We start from the raw sequence: 23804 nt of genomic DNA, 5'->3' as shown, positions 1-23804 counted from the left end.
TTTTTTTAGCTTTGAGGGTTCTTTGTATATTTAAATTTAAATGTGGAGTAAATACTTGTCTTTCGTATTTTCTTTTTTAATGCTTAATAGTTTCTTAAAAATACTTATTTTTTTATTTTTGACCTACTTTTACAGATTATTTTCTTAGATTGTTTATGTTCGCACCACCAGACACAGCAAATTCCTTGTATGTTTAAAACGTACCTGGCAATAAACTTGATTCGGATTCTGATCCAGGTTGCTTTTGCCTGCTGTGACCAAACCAGCTTTCCATTATTTACTTGTTGTAAGTTATTGCCAAAGCGTGTTGCCTTTGCACACACTTTGATGAGAACCTTAGTTTTATTGTTTTAAATAAACAATGTATTTGTCGAAAGGACAACACTAAATGTAACATTCATCAACTGAGGAAATATTTAATTGATATTCAAAGATGGAATAAATTGACTGCGTTTCCTCTGCGTCTGAAATCAAATACTTTTTCACTGGTGATTTGCTTTGGTTCAAAACCATACCTCTTCATCTGAGCTGACTGCATCTGACTACAACACAAACAGTTTCCCTTCTTCGTACTTTCTCTGATCATAGTCAGGTTGTTCAAATAGACACAATAACAACAAACAACAGTGTAGTTGTTCGGGCCAGATTCTTATGTCTGATGAGAATAGCAATAGGAGTTTCGTACCATCCGGTGTACCAACATGTCCGTCAGCTGAATGTATTTTAGTTCGTAAAGTGTGATTAAGTGCAGCATGCTGAGTGATTCAGAGCCGAATTTAGCTGCTGTGCAGCCATCATCCTCATCATCATCATCATCATCATCATCATCATCATCATCATCATCATCATCATCATCATCACACAGCAGGGGAATTTATCAAGAACCTGTCCAGTGTTTTTTCCATCCCTTATCACTTATCTATCTTGGTCATCTCCGTGTACAGTAAATATATCTGTCCGTCTTACATATTCCCCTTTAGCAATACAAGTTGTGTGCTTTTACACTTTGAAAAGGCTGGAGTAAAAGCTATAGTGCCTTGCTGGAATATAGATAGTTTAAAGCATTCACTTATGGTTTGACATATAGCGTTTCTCAGTAAAAACTAAAGCAGAAGGTCAGACCTCTGTCCTCTTCTCACGTCCCCAGTAGGAAGCTGCTGTATTGTGAAACTGTTTTTGGCTCCGAGGCAAGAACCATTTAAAAACTGCATCGGAAAAGCTATGAAAACTACAACTACTGGACAGTGTGGTACTTTTGTTTACTCCAAAATTTTATTCCAGTGGGTTGTTGTGGCATGGAATGTCACATTTACTGTCAAGTGTCATGCTGCTCTCCTAAGTTAAAGGATATTTAATTTGTGCTTTGTATTCCTGCCAAAACAAATTGCATTTGGGCAGTGTTTCCTCTTCAAATAAAGCCAGTTTTCCAATGACCTTTTGCTCTTTTCAGTTTAAACTGAAAAATAAACAATTTAGGACAAAAGTGATGGGCAATGTATCCCAATGTTCAAACTGTTCTCCTATGTGTTTTGGATAAACTTTAACCTTAAATTATGGCTATAAATGTAAGTAATATATACACTATATTGGCAGATTTTCCTTTTTGATTGTTTGCATGCATACATTTATCTTAAAATAAGCTAAACCCCCTAAATCAGCTATTCAAATATGGCATAGGTAGAGTAACATTACCTAGCTAACACTACTGGTATGAGGATATGTAATCAGAAGCTTTATTCCCCTCAAGGCAAAGTGTCAGTGAATGTGTTGTATGTATGATGATGTGAAAGCGTATTTGAGAAATGAGATTGTGTTAATATAATATTTCATCCTAGTGTGTCTTTTGTGTTTTCAGATCATATGTCTCACAGAAATGTGTTAACCAAACTGATAACCGCTTAACACGCATACAAATAGATATCCCCTGTATTTCCCTTGCTATGTAAAGTACGCATGTTATAACACCCCCTGTAAGGTAAACTCACTCACTGGTAGTGAAAGAAGTCCTCTCTCTCTGACTTAGCATGTGTTTCTTTTCCAGAGTTGAGGATGATGGCAGAGGGGCGTTTTGCCAGTCTGCCCAGGTCCCTCCATGCACACCACGCCCTTGGAGGAGGCACTGGACACCATGGAGTCCCCTCCAACACCCTCGGAGTCCCCGGCAGCACCACCTGCTCCTCCAGAGGGCTCCAATCCTCCCTCGCCTCCTCCATGGACCTCCTCAGCTCCAGACCAGGGTAAGTTGGGTGACTTCAAAGAATCCTGGCAGAGTTCAGGGTCTTGTTGAAACGAAATGAAATTAGTTTTAAATCCCTTAGTCTTTTCCGTAAGTTTAAGGTTTATATGAAAGCAATTTACCCACATTTAATCACATTTTGAGATATTAATGAGCAGGTCATCACATCAGAATCTAGTTCCTGGTATTTATTTACTTGAACACTTGAGTCTTATTTTTCACTCCTCCCTCCCCAGGTTCCCCACAGGGCATGGCAACGGACTGTCAGATCTGCCTGCTGCTGCCTACCAGCAAATTTCCATTCACGGGACTCTACCTCGACGCAAGAGAGGTGGAGCAAACATCCCCCATGGAAACTACACCTGGAACACGTCACTACCTACCGGACATGCCCACCAACCCCTGACTTCTCCACTGGTCCAAAATATCATCGACGACTTTCATGGTTACAGGTAAAGACATTTAAAAAACACATAATGAAGTCATGCAAGCTCTTTTTTGATTAACACAATTGCATTTTGATGCAGACTTGTTTGTGTGATTTTCTCTGTAAGAAATGGACAGAGGATGTAATGTAGATTATAAAACCCACTGAATCATACATGTTGTAGTAATATTAGGCTGCATACATTTAACATATGAGTGATTGATTGATTGATTAAGGACAAATGAACTGATGATGTTTATATCAAAGAATAATCACCTTTTTCATTTGCTTTGCTTTTAATCATAGACTATTAAGGGGCAAAACAAATGACACAATCAAAGGCGCACTCAAACCAAATGTATATTTTCAAATACTAGTAGTATCCTTCATTTGTGGAAAACAGCCTCTTGTGTTTAGAGCAGTTGTGAAATATTCCAGTGGTAGGTTTTTCAACTTTTTGTGACTTCTGGTCACCATTGGGAAGAATTGTAAATGCTGAAAATCCATTCTTTTCTAGGCCTAAGTTCGTTTTTTAGTTTTATCATTTATTAATCTGCCGTTTATCATATCTATAAATTGTTTATAATGGGGGGAAAAAATACACACACGCACACACATATCCAAATCAGAGAAATCTCGATAGAGTTACAGTGGTTGAAAACATTTTGACATATGGCATGAAAATTACTTTAACAATGAATTGATGACATAGTTGCCGCTTTGTAGTATAGCCAGTGACAAATACTATAAGATATATATGTGGTAATACTCAAAAGATTTATGAAGTATTTTGGTGTAGTGTTTTTTTAGGGGGATGCCCAGTTTTTAAGCAATATTTCTTGCCTTACACTCGAAAAAACTGAATTCGTTCGGAGTGGGGACTCAGAGACGGTATGGAGTTGGATGGAGAAATCTGAGTCCTGAGGGGGTGTATTGGCACCCTAACTTCAGAGGGAACACACACACAAACACACACACCTCATCCCTCAACATGTCCTCCCATCTTTCTATCTCTTGTGTAGAGTTACAACAGACAGTATCTGATGTAGCCAGCTTTGTGTGCGTCTGTGTGTGCGTGTGTGTAGCCCCCAGCAGTTGGGTTACCTTTGTAGGTCAGGGTGTGGCGGGACAGATCACAGATTACTGTGAGCTCTTTGTCTGCTCTCTCCATCTTCTGCCTCTGTGCTGGATACATTTCATACACTGCTGACATACAGCAGCACAATTTGTCCAGGTCAAATTCAACCCGTGCAGGTGGCCAAATAATGAACAAGCATCATTATCCCACTTCGGCTCATTTTTCATGAAGTTAGGGCAAATTGATGGGGTTTTGAGATCAATCAATAGTATCTCTTACCGTCAAATTCTGTTCCAATTCATCTGTAAAAGAGCTGAAAGTTACAAAATGATACATCTTTTTGAGGCTGGGCTTTTATTTGACAGGTGGGGGTAGTTATTTATAATCAGCTAATGATAGCCTTACTTCAAACTGTCTGAAGATCAAAGCGCAGGCATTGGTAATTACTGAATTACCCTACTAATGGCCTGACGGCTACAAAATAGACCCTGCTATGTGAGTGACAGCATGTATGAGAAATAAATCTCACTGTGTCCAGAGTTATGTTATCTCTCTCTGATTGATGTTCTTGTTTCACATACTTACAATCAGCTCCTTGGACCTAAGTGAAAGGTTTTAAAAGATACATCATCATTGACGTAAAAATACTTGGAATAATAACCTACATAGCAACATTTCAGCTCATCTCAGGAAGTTAAAGCTGCAACACGATATGTAAAAGAATGTTTGGTGAGCTTTTTAGATCATTTAATACGTTTTTAGCCTACCAAAAATGGAGATGCACTGCTTTCCTCTGTTTTATATCATATTATAGTGTATATATTTGGGTTTTGGACTTACGAAACAAAACATTTTAAGACATCACCTTGGGATGGACATGTTTGACAATATTCACATCGATTCACCCACCATTAATAAAAAAAATATCTGTAAGTTGATTAATAAGAACAAGAATAGTTTGTAGTAACCTAAAATAAATGCTTCCCAAAGGTTCTAAGTAAGGATTTAAAAATGTATGTTCCTTCTATAGAAATACAAATAATTCAGATGATTTGCACATTGTTTAAAAAAAAAAAAAAAAAACAGTTCAAATCATTTACCCTAATGTTGTTAAAGCAATAAGTATCATGAAAAACGGTCAAACTTCCCCCAACCTCACTGTTGTTGTTGTTGTTGTTGTTGTTTTGAAACACACGGCCCATAGTGGAGTGTTTTATACAAAGATAAGGAGATCTGTAAAGTGTGTAACCACTGACCGGTCGGTCTTGACTTTCCATTCCTCATGCTGTCAGCTGACCTTTGACCACTGACCTAATGTTGCACCGGCTTCAGATTGGTCAGTTTGTCTCTCTGTTGACCTCAGTGAACAGCTCAGCAGACCACCAGAGAGAAAAAGGGGGAGGAGGAAGAAGAGAGCAGAAAGAAAGAGTGGAAAGGGGCAAAAAGAGAGAGAAATGAGTGGGGGAGGAGAAGAGAGACTGTGTTGACACATGCCACTTTTCATTTCAGCAAGATAAATAAGCTTAAGTTAAAGCCTTTTAAATTCTGCTTCTGTTGACTGAGGCTGGATTGACCTCTTCTGATAGTAAGCTGTAACACTACTCTCTTCTGAAATGTAAAAGATGGTATTGAACAAAAATTCCTACCTTGTTCATACCTGTTGATTTATTGCTCTTGTAACACCCCTGACAAACTGAGCGACAGAACCAGCAGGCTGCTTTAGTGCTGCAAACAGAAACCAGACTTTTAGAAACTTAATGTGTTGCAAAGTCGTAATACACACTAACTCTAAGAGGGGTTTTCACACTTGGAAAATGTACATTAAGATTTCCCCATGCACCCTGGATTAACACTATTCTCCCACAATGCAATGGAAAATAGTGTAGCTTGCTTGTCCCACTTGGCCATTTTCTAGTTCAAACTAAAAACTAGCCTTTGTGCTGTTGATAGTCATTTTCAGCAGCTCCAGTTAGTTTAGTTTTTTTTCAGGACATTTTTAGTTTAAGGTTTTAAGCTAACCTGCAGCAGCTTTAAGTTTCTCTTACATTATGTTGAAGTATTCACACTGAATTGTTGGGAAGTTATTATGAATTTGTGACATGACTGTAGGAAGTGGAACAACAATCAAATTCTACTTTCTGCTTTATGAAAATATATTTACTGTATTTTTAGTGCTCCATGTTATGAGTCATGGGTAAGAAAATCCACGCGCATCCACAATAATGATCCTATATCGTCCGTTTATTTAGAGAAAACTCAGGAAATAGTAAACAAAAACAAAGGAATCGAAGCCATACAGCGAATAACGGGAAGCTTGTATCATGCATAGATCCCCATGTGGTTTCTATACGGCTTCTATGCGGTTGAAAATGGTTTGCTCTTCCACTCTTAGCACATGTTCACCTGTCCTAAATTAACGGGCCTGAAACCGCCTACAAGTGACGTCACTATAATTCATTGATAGTCAACCTCAATATAAACAATAATAAATATAAACAAAGAAACATCCATAACATCCTGTGCATAATAAACTTACAAAATAACTTACCAAACATTCAGAATATTTCATTATAAATATAAACGAGGTAAATATGCAAAATGGCTTCAACCCTCCACATTCCCTTCTTTCATTTACTTAATTGTAAAATATCAACTACCAAATCAATACAGTTAGCAAATAGCACGTACAGATGTGTATAGTGTGGATTGGAAACACAAATCCACTTTGCCCTGAGTGTGTGGATCTTTAATATGAAAACACACTGACCTCTGTAGGCCGCCTGCAGCCCCTGCATGTTGCTCATGAGCTCTTTTCTATCCCTCCAACCATCAGTCTGTCACGCTCTCTCTCTCTTTCTCTCACCCACACACAAATATGGGGAGTCACTCACTGAAGCCAGTTGTGGTCGTGCTGAGAATTGTGTGGTGAAGCACAAAGAACAACAGTAGCCAGAAAAAGACTGCGGCTCCTGCTGCCTGCTCCTTCCCTCCCTGTACTTGTATTTTTTAACTTGCTTCCACTCTTTCTGCCTTCATAGCCAGAAGGTCAGTTTTGTGGTCTTAGAAGCGGAAAAAAAACTGCGTGTGATGCCGTTTCAGCAAGAAAAAGGCAAAGTTAGCTGTGGTCAGCTTGTGTAGTCTGGTATCCGTGGCCATATCATTCTGACTTTACTTTGTTTCAGATTTTTAGTGCTGCAATCAGCCTGACTTAACGCTATCAAAAAAGTAAAAAACATCCATTAAGATGCTGGGTGGAGACCTCATCGTACACCTGGCTAATATCCATCGGCTCCAGTGCTGCTGCTCTGTTTGTGAGCCTGACCTTTTGACCTCACTCAGGAAAAAGTCTGGATTTTCCCTCAGCTGTAGCACATTCAACTGCAGGAGGGTTCACATGGGTGTTGTCTGGTACGTGGTGATTCTCCATGCACCCACCTCTGACCGCGGAGGCAACGCACGGTTACGGTGGGCAGGTGGTTTGAGTGGTGAAGGTTTGGGGCCAATCAGAGGTCCAGCCAACCACTGACTCCTAAAAAGCAACACATATTGCCACGGTACCTTTGTGTCAAACTGAATGTGTGATTTAAGTTTAGATTTAAGACCACAGAAACTTCCTGTGTTCTCCTCCTGCTCTTCTTCACTATATCCTTCATCCTTTTACAGTGGTTATTTTTAAGCAGCTTAGCTATGAGAAGCTGTCACTGATCATTTCCTTTTTTACTAATATAAAAAAAACATTGCTATTTTCTGAGGCGCCAACCAATGTTATAGGTTTAGTAGCCAAATTAAATTCGACAATATAAGGTTTAAATTCCACTGAGATTACATAATCGGATTATCATAAATATCCTCAGATGAGCGGCTTGGCAAAGCTGTTTAACTCACTATCTTGTCAAAGAGGTGAAAAGAGAACCTGATTTGAAAATGACTCACATAATGTTACTATTTATTTTATTTACTATATATCCTTTGTATGTGGGGGGACCTTAGCAATTACGATGATCACCGAATAAAAAAGTCTTTCTAAACATGACATGAAATATTCATATTGTCCAATGCTTTGTCCAAAAGAGTTTGCCCTATGAATATTGCCTTTCAAGTTCCTCAAATAAGACACACAAAAAAAAGATCTTTTACTAATATCGATTGATCAAATAAATGTACATTTTGATGAAGGAGACCATCTTTAGTTCCAGCTGTTATAATAGATACCTATTTGGATTGTTATTTTTTAATGGCTGATGGTTGATTATCATATTTATTTTCCAAAAAAACAACTACATTTTGAAATCAAACTTTCTACAGCTGATTATATTAATGCAACCCCCCCCCCCCCACACACACACACACACAATCAGACAGCAGTTTAGCCAACAACAGCTGATCTGCCCTCTGCTGTGGGGTCCCCTTAGTGTAGAGTTGTGATTTTGGGGGGAGATGTTTAGACCTGGAACAGGATCATTTGAATACTGTGCTTCTTCCCTCCCTGCAAAGTGAAATCGGCTTGATTGAGAGTGATTGAGAGTCTGAGCATTCTCACTCTATGAATAACTACTACACATTGTTGTGAATGGAGGCTTCCATTCAGTTACATAATTTAATCCCACCTCATTATCTGGGGCCATATTAAACTGAGAGGGCTTAGAGCTAAACATATTTGGTTTGGTAAGCAATGGACTGTGCTAATATTCCCGTGGGAACAGCAATGTAGGCTTAAGGGATTTAAACTACCAACCTTGCTAACATTGTGGGGGATTTGAGCTAATTACCTCTTTCACTGATCCCCTGACATAAGCCTCCTGTCGAAAGAGAGCTACATTTATACGCTCAAGTACCAATATTGAGGCAAAGAAGGAGAGAAATGGATGTGGTGTCCGTGAGTCAACTATTCTGTTAAGAATTGCTGGTCTGAACAAAACAAAAAAACATGAATAATGTTTTTTCTTTATTCTGACCTTTAAACCAAAATGTGTAGAAACAGCCAATGAAAGTCCAACGAGATCATGTAGAACACTGATATCTGATGTGAGTGTTTTTAAAGATGACATTTTATGCTCATTTTCAAGTTCATATTTGTATGTTGTGCCTTTACTGTGACATGTTTACAAGCTTTAATGTTCAAAAAGCTCTTTATTTCTCTCATACTGCCTGTGCTGCAGCACCTCTTTTCACCCTCTGTCTGAAACCAGAGCCCTGTCTGCTCTGATTGGTTAGCTGGCCAGCTCTGTTGTGATTGGTCAACCTCTTGGAGATTTCCAGGCCATAGCCTATGACGTACAATGTGTTGGAGCGCTAGCCAAGCGCAAGTGTAACATAGTGATGTCAGACTCCCTCTGGAAAGAATTTTGGGATAAAAGCCTTTGAAAAGCATCATAGTGCCTCTTTAAGTTATCCAAGACAATGCAAAAGGAGAAAAATGAAAGAATTGTGTGTGCTCTTACCTCCCTGTGAATGTGTCAGTAGACTCTGAAGAGTAGGCGTGGGTCTGCGATGTGTGTTATGGTGGGGGAGGAGTGAGGGAGGGAGGGTGGCCAAGGCAGGCAGGCAGTAAGTGCACGTGTACCGCTGACTGAGAGACAGACAGCAGAAGGACAGAGAGAGAGAGAGTCCAAGATTTAAAGCAGTTCAGTGTGAAGTTTTTCTTTAGATTAAAAAAACTGAGATCTGGAAAGCATCACCGTTACAGTTCACTGTACAGCAGGTTTACACTGCAGCTGTCCCTTTTTGGTCTAGCATACGGCTGATATGGCGTCATGTTTGGACTAGTGACATCCAGTTGGACCTTTTAAAAAAAAACCTCACTGAACTCCAAAAAGAGCTGATCAGTGTCTGAATCTCATAACGAAGCAGCTTCAGAACCAGTCAGGGTCCCACTTGGACTTAACACAACTAGTTTATTTGCAATAGGAACTCCAGAGAGGATCTGGAGCTCAACAGCAAGCAGTTTGGGTCCAGGAGCAAGATGTGTTCACTAAACAGGTCCATGTCTCTGTCTGTGTTCCCCAGGGAGCCTGCTGCCGGCCTGGATGCCATGGTGGACTATGTCAAGGTAGGAACAGCAAATCTGCCTGTTTATTTTGTTTTAGCATATCAAAAAAAGTTGCTTGCTGTTGCTGCCGCTACCTTTAACATTAGAACTGCCAAAAATGACATGTATCATGGTGGTTTTAAATCCTGCAAAACATTATAAAGTCATATTTTTCATTAAAAACATAGGATTTTTACTTTTCGTGGTTGTGCAAAGTAATATCCCATTTAAAAATATCTCTTGGCTGGCTGTACTGTACAAAAAGTAAATGCAAATCGCTAATGTATCGCAATTACAACAATCCATGACCAGCCCTATTATAGCTGTGGAATAAGTAATGCTATCAAAATGTTAAGCATTCCACTCTGTTGTAAAAGTACTGCAACTCTAAATGAAATACTTCTCTCTTCAACAAGTTCATTAGATAAATACAGTGGAAATCATTTTGTAAGGAGTGAAGAAATATGGATTGAATCCATCACAATCAGCGTCTGCAATTTGACTAAAACAGAGCGAGAAATAATATTCAGCATTTTTTGAAGGCGTTAATGTGAACATTACTCATGCAATAACTTAATCCAATTACCCCTGAGCTACAAGGAAAACACTCCTCTAAATCATATGTCTGCCACTGATCGGGCTGCCACACTGTTATAAATCGTATTCACACATACTCACCACCTGAGGCCCGTCTAAAAAGAGGTGATGACAGAGAGGGGATCATTCTCTTATCACCATATCATCTGAGCGAATATGTGTTCCAGTGTGTTTCTCTTTCTCTCCATTCATGTTAAACTTACACTGCACACCTTCTGCGCAATTTAGATAAATACAAACACACAAAGAACCTGGGGCCTGGAATCAAATTTAAAGGGGTCCTATGATGCTCATTTTCAGGTTTCATATTTGTATGTAGTGCCCCTTCTGTGACATGTTTTAATGTGTGTGAGAGGAACTCCCAGGATTTTAGCCTTTGCAGACCATTTACATGCACCAAAACCTATAACACTGCAGGAAATTAATAATTCACTGTTATGTGTATAATGCTATACAAATGTAAGCTCTTTTCTTTTGAAGACAAATATAATATTATGTTGTCTTGAAGAGTAAAGAACAGATAGTTCAGAAGAACAGAGGAACTGCAACAACAACAAAATCACCTTTTTCTTTTATGAAGTTTGAACCTTGCCTATGTATAAACCATCTTCATAGACATGGTCATAGCAGAAGTAAAGCAATGTATGTGATCTTGTGTCCCTCATGTTATCTTATTTTGATCTGATAACCATATGTTTTAAAGCTATACAATACAGTACAAGATCAGTCTAAAGCCACCTTAACCACACATACGCACTGAGATAGTGCTTTCCAGTTCTTCTCTCTGTAACTCGTTATATTATCCCCTTTTTAACCCCCCTAAAACAATCCATCACTGCTTTCCATCTCTTAGCTCATACGTTTGGATGCTGACACCTCAGTCTGAAAAGCAAACTCAGGGTCCTTCCCACGAGAACATATGGGAGCTAACCACACACACACACATACCAGTTGTGTGTATTGCTTTGGTCAAATTAGGTTTGTGTGAAAGAGTCAACAGAGAGTGTGTGTGTGTGTGTGTGTGCGTGCGTGCGTGTGTGCGTGCGTGCGTGCGCTGACCGCAAATGGAGCTACTGTGTCCGAGGTATTATATAATAAGTGTGAAAGTGTAGCCGTCAGCTGTGGTACTCCAGGTGTGTTTGCATTTCCACCGTGGATGAAAACACATGCACAGACTGCAGCAGGCGGTGCATGTGTTGGGGAAAGGTCAAAAGTACAGAAACTGCGCAGTGAGCTTGTTTAGTTTAATCTGGACATCGAACACAGCACACATGTGTAGGATGGATGTATGTAAGAGTAAATGTCCATGCAGAAAAAAACATTAAACGATTTCCTTCTGTTCTATGTCTGTAATTTACAGAGAAGTTCGAAGGCTAAATTGTAATAACTTATAGAAGTTCGTTGTGAGTTGATGGGTGGAGGGTGCTGTTCAACACAAACCATAGATACTGAAATTACAAGACAAGAATAGAGAACAAAAACAGAGAAATATTGTGCAGCTACATTTAGGCATCTAAAACTGGTCTCAGTGAATTCCATAAAGTTGTGAATATGTTAAAATAAATCATAATCACAGAGGAGGAAAATATGCTTTTTGGCTTCCTGCCTTGTTAAATTTACAAGATGCACCAGCCTGACTGTGGTGGTTTATCCTGTCAAAGAAATGCAGCAATAAACATAATGAAATTATACCAAGTTTTAGGATATTTTAGAACAAACGCACAAGTCACTAACACATGTACAGTAATGTGTTGCATGATCTATAACCTACTCCCGTTATCACACTGACAGGCTGGAAAACATGAAGGGGTCCTGTAGCTAAATTTGTCTGGATTACAAAACTGTCAGGTCTGTGAGGGGAATTAGGAAGCAGGATTGGTACAAAGTTCCCACAGGATAATTCTGGGAAATGTTACAGAGGAGGGATTGTTCGATTCTGCAGCAGTACATTGAGCAAAATCTATAAGTGTAAAAGTGAAGAGTGCTGAAAACGTATCCTGCACGAATACAAACATTTATTCAAACCTTTGACCAATTTAGTTAATTTTTTATCAGAAATGAAGGTATTTGTTGTTACTTTGTGGGGTTGTTCGCTAAAATTGCCATCAAGGTTAATCATATGACCAAATTGCACCCTCAAAGTGCTGACAAATCTTGACCATTATTACCTAATTTTTTTTTTTTTTTAAAGAAAGGTGGAAGAATAGCGTGCTAAAGGCACCATTTCATCATTAAATGAAAATAGTATCTATTATAATGTACATAGAGCAATCTGGTACAATAGGAGGCAGTATAATGCGCAATGTTCTCAAGGTTCTTTGATAGCAAATAGACAGCCAGAAAAGGAAAGAAAGAAACTCAGCCTTCTCTGAAGGACTCTCACTCTTTTGCACTTCCTCTTTCATTGCCTCTCTGTCTTTGACTTGAAAACATCAAATTGAAATTGCTCTACCATCATGAAAGAGCATTAAGAAACAACAATGCTCTGTCTGTCTGAGTGTGTGTTTGTGTGCATGCGTGCGGTCTTGCAATTGCTTTCAACTCTCAAAGGGAAAGAAACTTAACAGCTTACATCACACACACATCCGCTCATAGTTAAGTGATGAAAACATCAGTCAAAAATGACTCACTGACTCATATTCATTCATTAATTAATTCATCTCTGAAAGGTGCCTTTAAGTGCTCAAAGAGGTGAGGTGTTACACTCTAGTGGTCAGATGCAGGTGCTGCAGCGGACCCTGTAACAGTAAGTGGATAAGTTAGAAAATCCAGCAGTGTGACACCAATCAGGATCATTACACCAGACAGTTAGCAACCAGCCAGAGTTAGAATAGAAACCAGACAGCTAGTCAACTCTACAGCCTGCGGGTGTGTCTGCCTGCCAGTCAATGAGCTCCACAGCGGATCAATCTTTCAGTTTGTCGGCCTATACGCACAGCAGGCAGCTGGCTAGACAACCAGCAGCTCGCCACAGTGAATGACTAAAGATTATTCCTGTTGGGAAGTCATCACTCATCAGTTCCTGAATTATTAGTTGGATTTTGTTTGGATTTCTTATGTATTATATATAATTCAGACTGTTGTTGAAGCATTTAAACACAACATGAAGAAAACTTGTATTAGTAATAAATGTAGAGACTTATACTCCTTAATTTAGCATCAGTACTAACACTTCCCAACTTGTAAGAACCAATGAAATGCCATTGAAAGCCTTTTAATTTATAGGCTGTATCACCCATTTCAAATCAGACAAGGTCACTCTAGGCTGAGTTTAATCTGGGTCAGTCAGACTATAGATCAGGATTCATGATGTTAACCATGTCAGTCACGTGGTCTTGCACCATTCTGTAAATAGAAAACATGACATGCTTTTAATGCATCATGACTTTGCCTCCCACAGCCTCCCAGATCTACAATCAAGGCAAAATTATAAAAACTATCCTTAAAACCCAAACAAGTGAATACTCTCAATGGTTCATGAAGTCCTAATTCTCGTGTAAGCTTTTATTCATTGCTTTTAAAGTGTACACAACGTTTTTAGAACCAGTTAGAAAAAACTAATCTTTCTGTTTTTAAGCATCACTAAACGCACTGGACCCACTGACTGCCCACTGACATTGTGTAGAGGTGTCACGATGCTAAAATCAATATAACTGCAACCAAGAGAGTCCATTAGTCAGAGATGACCCATCGCTAACACTCTCCCAGGGGCCGGACAGCTGTGTCACTGATATTTATTCTCTGACATTAGATAATGATGGGAGCTGGATCACTGCTATAGAAGGACACTGATGCTAAGACTTCATTGCTCTATGTTGATGGTGTAGAACAAAGATTATAACTTAGCTTAACTTATAACAAGACGTTTAATGTAAAAATTCTGCAGTACATAATGTTAACAGAAAGATAACTCACTATGCCTTGTTCTTTATCGCTCTTTGTAATTTTATGTAGTCAGAAATAAGTCATTTGGATGATCATACACTTTAACTTTCTCTACTCTGCTCTCCTTTGTCCAGTCGACAGAAACAACAAACAGATAGAAAATAGAAAACATAGAACCTCGTTGTTTTTCCAAAGCATTCTTGGTGTGACGGATGTGTGTATTTTAAGGTGGAAATGTAGCCTAGCTGGTGATTTGGGGCTGCTGTGGTTGGCAGTGTGTGTGTGTGTGTTGCCCCTGGGAATGTTCTACATGTATTTCCTCCGTGAATCTTCAGAGAGTTCAAACTGTAATTAGTGGCTCCATTTCCTGCGGCAGAATATTCCTTCAACTGGTTGCTCTTGCTGTGTCACCCTCAGTGTGTGTTTGTGTCTTTGTTGATGTATGTGACTGTTTGTGTATACCTTATTGTGCCTCTTCTGTATACACATGCCCCCTCTGCCTTTTGTCCTTTTCTGCGAACCATTGAGTGTGTACAAGTCCTGTGGCACTTAAATAGTGCGTGTGTGTGTGTGTGTGTGTGTGTGTGTGTGTGTGTGTGTGTGTGTGTGTGTTTGCTGTGATTTGTAACACAAATGACCAGCTATTCATCATCACTAACACAGACCTAGCTGATTCTGTCCTCTGGTCTAGACAATAATGCAGCATTTTAAATTCTTATACACAACAGCGACTGCACTTACAGCCACTTGCCACTACATGTTTTAAACTGTAATTGTCATGGTCTGGCAGCTATTTCCTCAGAAGAAATTACCAAGAAAGGAAGTATTTTCTGTTTTACTTTTGTGTTTGTTGAATAGTAGGTGGTTTGAGAGAGAGAGATAAAAGAATTGTGGCTGAACAGTCAAATAAAAGACTTAAATCCCATAAGATGAGGCCAAAAGTGATACCAGTGCTGAACATGCTGTTTGATTGACTGGTGAACTCTAACAAGTGCTGAACCTCAACAGCATGATGGTTAGAAGGATAAGACTGGAATCAAAAAAGAACAAATTAACGATGGAAAATTAATTTGCCGTTGATTAAAGTAAAAATGCAAAAAATAGAAAAATCACCCGTTTCAGCTTCTGAAATATGAACAGAAATAATCTTACTTCAACTTTGGATTGAAACAAATTTAAATAATTTATTGTTTCACAATAATGTGGCATTTTATTGGCGCAATCATCACTGAATTGAAACGTCAACTTGTTCATGAACAAAAAAAAAGCGGGTTATTTTTTAATCCCCAGATGCAAACTGTAACAAATGTCACAGAAAATGAAATGTAGGTGAGGCATTATATTAGATTTAGTATTTACTTCTTATCTTGTATATATTCTTCCATTCGTCATTCATGTATTTTCAGCTTTAGAGACTTTGCCTGTGAGCCACTCCCAGATAAAAGACATATCATTGGCTGACAGCAGACCACATGGCTCCTTCTCTCTTTCATATATGGAGCTATGGGGGCGGGGCAAAAGTCTGAGAAAGGATCTCCAGAGCTGAGTGAAGTGGAGGGTTCACTCTGCAGGGGACTGTGGAGGAGAGGGATTAATATACTGGACATGTTGATGGGTGTGTTGGGAACTGCACATTCTGACTTAATTCACATCACATACAACTATACTGCAAATGGTTTAGTCCAGTTTAGTTTTTGTAACTGTGATGGAAGTTTTTCTTGGAAGAAGCAGTTTGGAATCGTTGATGGATTTAACAGTTGGTAAAGTTAGGCTTTGTGTGTGTAGATAAATTCACTAGAGCTACACAGTGTTTACAGGTGAAGATTGAAGGTAGTTTTACAGTCTTTGAATTTAAGAAAAGTTGACAAGGATGTCGGAGCGATGCAACATCAAGAACCTGACAGCAGCTCTGTGTTGCTTCTACCACAAGAACTCTGTCATCTCTGCAAAGGTGAGAGAAAGGAGAGAGTGTGTGTGTGTGTGTGTGTGTGTGTGTGTGTGTGTGTGTGTGTGTGTGTGTGTGTGTGTGTGTGTGTGTGTGTGTGTGTGTGTGTGTGTGTGTGTGTGTGAGAGAGTGAGCAATTCTACTATGTTGTGTATAGTGGTTTGAGTGAGACCTTTAATGTAATGCATGTTTGCAAGAGCACATGCATATGAAGGTTTTTTTGCTGTTCTTCATGCTTTATTATATTCAAGTGTATGCGTTTCTGTGTGTTGTGAGTGGATTCAAAATATTTCTATAGATTTCTTGCAAGTATACTTTTCATGGCTCCCATGATCCGTTGTTGTCTTTTGAAAAGAAGACAAGAAAAAAACTGTGCAGTCTACAACGACACATAAGAATTACGCATAATAAAAAAAGACAAAACTCCAAACTGCACGCTAGACATTTTTTAAAGAGTGAATGGGAACACTTGCAGTCCGAGCAAAATCTAATCACTCTGAATAGTCCTCCTCTATGCCTCACTCTCTCTGTGAGCTGAACACTGGGCTTTTATTATTCGGACCAGACGCTCTCATAAATGACCAACTGTGTGGCTGTGTGTGTGTGTGTGTGTGTGTGTGTGTGTGTGTGTGTGTGTGTGTGTGTGTGTGTGTGTGTGTGTGTGTGTGTGTGTGTGTGTGTGTGTGAGAGAGATATACAGCTGGCTTCATCCATAACCAGTGCTGGCAGACAGACAGGCCACTGTGATGGCAAGGGTGAGACAGTTATAGTTGAAGACGCTGAGGTACCAGGGCAAAGGGTGATATTCCTCAGGAGATGATAAATTACTAACTTGGGATACCTCTTCATGACGTCAGGGAGCTGTATGAATGCCATTTAGTTGATTGGATGGAGCGAGCAGCGTAGCAGCAGGCAGAGGTGACAGGGTTTGTCGATGATTGGGTCTGTGCATCCTGGAGCATTTCGACACTGGCTGTTTTGATGTGCCTGGATAGAGAAAAACATGATATGCAATGTGAATGTGGAAGTATAGGGTGAACACATCCTTTCCACAGTCAGACAGACGACCATTATGCAGTAATGTTTCATACATTTTGTGCAACTTTTCTTCGATGCCCATTAGCTTTAAGTCATTTTAATTTTCATCCTGAGACATTATGAAAACATTAGTTAAGAAAAAGGGAATACAATCTATACTCACCATTAAAATGGACCAACAATGACAAAATATATCAACTATTAATATGAACAGCATATTAATAGTCTTGACAATGCATAGCTATCAACCAGGACCAAATCAAAGAAAAAACATCATGAGCTACCTTCCAGCTGGTCCATTCATTGACATTTCTTTTATTTGATGATAGGTTGGAAGAAATGTAACATATTTGAAATTAAGAGCATGCAACTGTACATCAGACGTTAGAGGTATTGCCCCTTGACTCCCTTGTTGGGTTGTTCAGAGTAATTACATTCACAGGGATAAATATGGGAATATATTAACATATACCACTACACCTTAACAATGTAAACCACAATGGATACAGCTGGTTTACTTTTTAGCCAACACTTCTTAACTTTGTTGTAAAAGAATTTGGATTAATGACAATCATCAATAGACTGCCCAATGTTCATGTTATTGTAGCTGTCCACATTGTGTGTTTTCCTGCACACTTTGATGATCATTCAATCTCAAATATAAGCCAACATGGGTCAGGAAAAAAAAACATTTTGAACATCTATTGTACAATTGCATGAAAGCTGTGCAAACTCCATTTCTCTTTGTTCCCCTAAATTGTCTTGGTTTCTTTACACAGCAAGTCAATCTGGTAACAAGGGTCTTTATGGGACTTGAACTTGTTATCTGCATGTGTTCTGTGTTGTTGTCCTCTCATCCTCTCTGTCCCTCGAGCACTGCCTTTCTTCCATCTTTCCTCTCTGTTTTTACATATTTCCCCCCAACACACTTGCTCTTTATCATTCTATCTGTGTCCTCTTCATGTCATTACTGTTGAATCCAAAAACCCTGGGGTTTTATTCCATTCTCTCTCCCCTCTTTATCTTCTGCTCCATCTGTCTCTTTGGGAGGTCGCCATTAAACCAAAAAGAGCAAGCCTCTTGTTTTCTGTGTATCAAAACCAACTTGTACTTTAACCATGAGAAACCCCTTTGAATCCATAACCAGAGTACAAAACAATTATTGACACAGGGAACATATAGGGGATTTAGAAGATTATCTTTTATGTTAATGTAATTTTAATCCAAATCGTAGCAGCACAGCGACTCTATACATCAGATTAAATGTGTCTGCCTTGGGACACAGCATGTCATTCAAAATAAAACAAATGCACCGTAATATGATGAAAAGCTGTTTCTTCCATCTTTTTTTTTTTGCAGTATAAGCTTACATTGTTTCCTCAATAAAATGAAAAGGAATTAAGGATAGCCTAAGAGTTTTTTTCACTTAAGCACATGAGGTACTAAACGTAAAGAAGCCTCCAATTTTATCCAAAGTGTCCAGGGATTTAGTGCAGCTTTTTTTTGAGTTAAACATTATGTGTATTTATCTTCCTGTGCATCTCAAAAGCATCGCTAAAGTTAAAGCGACAGCCCTGAACTTCATCTCCAAGGTTCAATTGTAATGGAACCAGATTTACTTCAGCCTTGTTGTCAAGGTTAGGCAGGAAGTACAAAATAAGATTTCAAGTAGTCTTAACAAAAAGCAAGCATTAATTTACAAAAAAGCTGATAACAGAGAAAAACAAAACAGGAACAAACCGGGGAGCACGAGGTAGGATCACAGGGAAACAGACAGGAACACAACACTAGGGAAGACAAAACTAAATACACATAAGACTAATCACAAGACAAGACACAGCTGGGGAGAGAAGGTGAAACACAGGGGCAGCAGGTGAACACAATAAGACAATCAGACACAGGAGGGAAAACACAGGAAGTAAGACGCAAGGAGGAATACATTTCAAAATAAAACAGAACTATAAACACTGCCACTAAGATTATCACACTTGCTAGGAACATAAACTTTGAAGCCAAAAGTTAGAGGAACAATAAATATTAAAAGTATATCTGCTTGACATTTATTAGAAATCATCGAGTGAATGATATCATGCAGCTGCAACACCTCCTCTGTGAAAGAGTTACATTTGATTGTATCCTTTGCTGTAGAGATTTGCTCCCTTTCAGCCACAGGAACAGTAGAGGGGTCAGTTATTATATTAGGAGATGATCTGCAGTGTGTGTTCCAGTCCATTCTCAGAGTGTGTATTAGGTCAGGGCTCTGTGCCAGCCTGTTAAGCTATAAAAAGTAAGATGTGAAACAAAGAACTTGACAGTGGTGTAGGCCTACTGTTGGATATATAACACCTCAAGTCATTAACTATCTAACATGACACTTAAAGCTTATGAACAAATAAAGCATTTACATTTCAAATGAAGCATGGTTTGAGTTTGGCCTTTTTCCCCTTAAGTTTATCACCACAGATGATTTCAGTGGATAGTTTTGGTGAGATTTGCCTCCAGAGCAGCTGCCAGCTGGGAGCCTAATTGTGGGAAGAGTGTTTATTGATTATCATCGGGCACGGTTTTCCCCAATTTGTCCAGGAATTGCCTTTTATCTAGGTCTAGATTAAAAAGACATTTGGAGAATTTAAACAAGATTACCTGTTTTGGTTTTCAATGTAAGGATATTCAAATACATTGTGAATACGATATCAAATCCTAGACTTATAGTAGAGACTGCCACATACCAGTTGTGTTTTAGAAATGGGACTGATGTTGACCCCTCTGTAGATGTCCCAGTCCGACGAATTAATTGTCCCCTGGCCCGAACACAGGAAGAAGCATCTATCTATTTGTGAGTAAACAGGAAAGGTGGGGACCGTGTGATCATGGAGCCAAGATGTCCAGATCATTAAGTCAAAAGATTCAGAGAGAGAGTTATTATCTGTAATTTACCGTCTACAGCTTTCAAACGCCCCTTCCAGTCAAAGGTTAGAGACAGAAGCTGTGCGTCCATGCCCTTAGGATTATCTAAAATAAAAAAGCTGAATAGAAATACGATGTGATTGAATTCACTGCAAAACCTTTCATGTGTGGGGAAAACTGTCTCTTTTGTTATTTATCAGGCTGCATATTTTCAGGTTAAATCAATGATGTTGCACATCCTCCGCAGGTCAGTCGTGTCATCTAGGAATCTAAGGTTATGCAGTTTTTTTTTCATAATACATTACACAAAGGATTTGCACGAAAAGGGATTAAATGTCCAGTACTGTGTGCATGCGTACACACTTCTGTGAGATGATGAGGATCAGAGTTATAATGCTTAAAGGTTATTTATCCTCACCTCGCTGGACTCAAAGAACAAGCAGCTTACGGAGCTGTCCGCTGCTCCGTGACTGGTCAACGCCAGCTGGGTTGTCACGGCAAACAAAAGACCCGGTTTTGCCCACGAGCAACATTCCCCACCTTGTACACGGAAACGTTTGAAGATATTACTTTGATCCAGGAAATCCAAAGAAAATCCAATCATTGTGGAAATCCTCCTGAATATTACTGTTTGTTTTTTTTGTCTGTTAAAAACTGCCATGCTTTAGTTTTGAGCAACACATTACATTTATAGCATGTCATTGTTTTCAGACATGCAGAGAGATATTGAAGTTGATGACATTTTAAAAAAAGGTCCTGTGCTAATCTCTGGATTTATCGTTTTCATCTTCCCTTGACAATTCATATTTGTACTGCGGCCTGTGGACCCAAACAGTCCATTATTTATTCTAATATTGCTGAATATTTTCACAGATAAATCTGTAACTTTAAAGATTATTATCTCTGAATTTTTACATTTAATTATCTGGCTTTTATCTAAAGCAGAATACAGAATGTGTGCATTCAAGCCACATTACTTTCTCTTTCTAAAATTCTTAAAAATGAGTACTTAAAAAATGTATTGTCATCAAGCTAAACAAGGTGTTTTTTATAGGTTCCTAAATGTCACAGTTTAGAACAAGATATATGTACTAGGTACCAACATCTTATATAAGCATATCTAACAGTTAAAGTAACTTATTTAATGTCTATAATTTGAAAAAGCTTTTTACATTGAAGTGTTTATAATGCACAATAAAGTTGTTATGACATCTTTTAAGTGTGTTTTCAATACACGGTATTTAACTACAAATATAGTTGTTAACAAATATTCATAAACCCTTTATTAAACCATTTATCATATGTTAATACACTGCACTGCCAAAAGAAAGGTCACAAGCCTGTGGGGGCAGTGCTATGATCTGGGGTTGCTGCAGTTGGTCTGGTCTAGGTTCAGCAACGTATGTGCCCAAAGAATGAGGTCAGCTGACTACCTGAATATACTGAATGACCAGGTTATTCCATCAATGGATTTTTTCTTCCCTGATGGCACGGGCATGCTCCAAGATGACAATGCCAGGATCCATCGGGCTCAAATTGTGAAAGAGTGGTTCAGGGAGCATGAGACATCATTTTCACACATGGATTGGCCACCACAGAGTCCAGACCTGAACCCGATTGAGGATCTTTGGGATGTGCTGGAGAAGACTTTGCGCAGTGGTCCGAATCTCCCGTCATCAATACAAGATCTTGGCGAAAAATGAATGCAACTCTGGACAGAAATAAATGTTGTGACATTGCAGAAGCTTCTGGAAACGATCCCACAGCGAATGTGTGCCGTAATCAAAGCTAAAGGCGGTTCAACGAATATTAGAGTGTAACCTTTTTTTTGGCCGTGTATATATTACTAATAGATGCTGGATAAGGAGGGAGAGTGGTACTATCAAATTGAATTAAAGTACAAATATTTTAATTTGAATCGAAGTTCAGGACAAAACCGGAAAATGCAAATACTCCGCACTTTTAAATTCCTCCTTACATGACTTCAGCACAGTAAATGTATGCATATTCAATGCATGGTTCCTTCCCACCTCTGGTAGTAACACTCTCCTTCACCCCCAGAAGATCATTCAGTCAGAGTTATTCCGCATCAACCAGAGGATGATGACGTGGTGTGCACTGAAGCTCAATGTCAGTGGAGATGTTTCACTTTATCTACAGTCATTCACTCATGAAGGTGTCTGTCTTTATGGCTCAATAAGGAAATATGTCTACGCGCAATTACTGAGAGAAGAAACAGATAGGAGGTGAAGTAAAAGAGGAAAGGAAGTAAGGATGAAGGAAGGCTAGTGCTGTTTCTGCTGTGTTGGGCTCCATTTGCACAGAGTGGTACAATATAAATGCAGCTGCTCTCTGAGGATGACATCATATTGCGGGGTTTTATTAAAAGCCAGCCTATAAAAAAATTGCTCCCATCCACCATGTCTATTTCTCCCTCTCTCCTTCCATCTCTCCCTCTTCACTCCCTCCATCTGTCTTTACTCATGTGATTCTCACTCACTTCTCCTGTTCATCCTTCCTTGGCTACATCAGCTCCATCCATATTCTCCCTTTACATCTCCAGTCATCCCTTCCTTCCATTTATCCTTCCTTCGAAGCATCCTTGTTTACTACAGCACTCATCAGTCCTGCTGGCCTTGTGGCTGCAGGTGTAAAAGGCATTTATTGTTGTAACGGATGTAATCACAGACATGACTATAATCCATTTACTAAAGCTCTAACATGAGCCATATAAAGTAAAGTCAAAGCAGTCGCCAGCTTTAATGTTTTTAGTTTATCAGGTTTAGCTTATCTCAGTTACATGTGTTGTGTAACGCCCGTACAACAGGAAAAACATGCTGCCCTGACAATGAGTTAATGGGTGTGACATGCTGATTTTATCTCATGATCAGAGTACCAAAACAAAAAGTGAAAATTAATCAACACTTTAAGACGCCTCCTTTCTGCCTCCCTAAATCAGAATAATGGTCGAACAAACAACACAGTAAAAGGTTGGCAGTAACCTGTCGACCCTTTACATACAGAGGTATCATTTTTTAGATTTGTTATTACCTAAAATACCCACATTTATTTATTTAAATTAGTTCAAATGAAACAGATTTGTGCTTCGATTGCACATACCTCTCCATACACAAAAATGATTCTGCTTCCTGAGTTTTCATTTTGAATACAGGAATTTATTTTGGAAAAGCAGAAATGAGCTTAAGCTGTTTGTTTCTAAAAATTCATTTCATATGGCTAAATGTTGTAAAATAACCCCCCCTCACACACACACATACACACACACACTCTCTCTCTCTCTCTCTCTCTCTCTCTCTCTCTCACACACATACACATTATCTTACTAGTCATAAGTCAGGCTGCATTGGTTGGTGTCACTGTTTCTGACTACAGACAAACAGAATCAGTGCATTATGACGTCAGCATGTTCTGTTCTGTAGCTGTAATAAGATCCGCTGATTTCCTGTCATGTATAGAGACTTGGAGACTGAGGGCAGCAGGTTCTATCGTAATGTCTTTAGAGAGGCAGAAAATATGACAAAAAAGGGGGAGAGAAAGTGGATATACATGAAAGGGTAAAGGTTTCAATTTCATGGGAAAGCTTATAGACATATTTCCAATTTCAAGTACATGGTTCAATAATTAATTTGTGTGTGTGTGTGT

The 23804-nt window shown here is 39.0% G+C and overlaps 1 protein-coding gene across 1 annotated transcript in view; it reads left to right on the top strand.

Annotated features, from left to right (window-relative positions):
* bcar3 (BCAR3 adaptor protein, NSP family member) overlaps positions 1-23804 on the top strand; it is a 37531-nt gene that overhangs the window by 4061 nt on the left and 9666 nt on the right. Inside the window, 3 exon segments of the mRNA XM_063891434.1 lie at positions 2042-2237; positions 2473-2688; positions 9748-9790. Of these exon segments, the coding sequence (XP_063747504.1) occupies positions 2050-2237; positions 2473-2688; positions 9748-9790 (447 nt within the window). The 5' untranslated portion in view covers positions 2042-2049.

Source organism: Eleginops maclovinus, chromosome 9, assembly GCF_036324505.1.
Source record: "Eleginops maclovinus isolate JMC-PN-2008 ecotype Puerto Natales chromosome 9, JC_Emac_rtc_rv5, whole genome shotgun sequence".
NCBI lineage: Eukaryota > Metazoa > Chordata > Actinopteri > Perciformes > Eleginopidae > Eleginops > Eleginops maclovinus.
The sequence above is the reverse complement of the archived record's forward strand: the minus strand, read 5'-3'. Positions and strand labels throughout refer to the sequence as shown.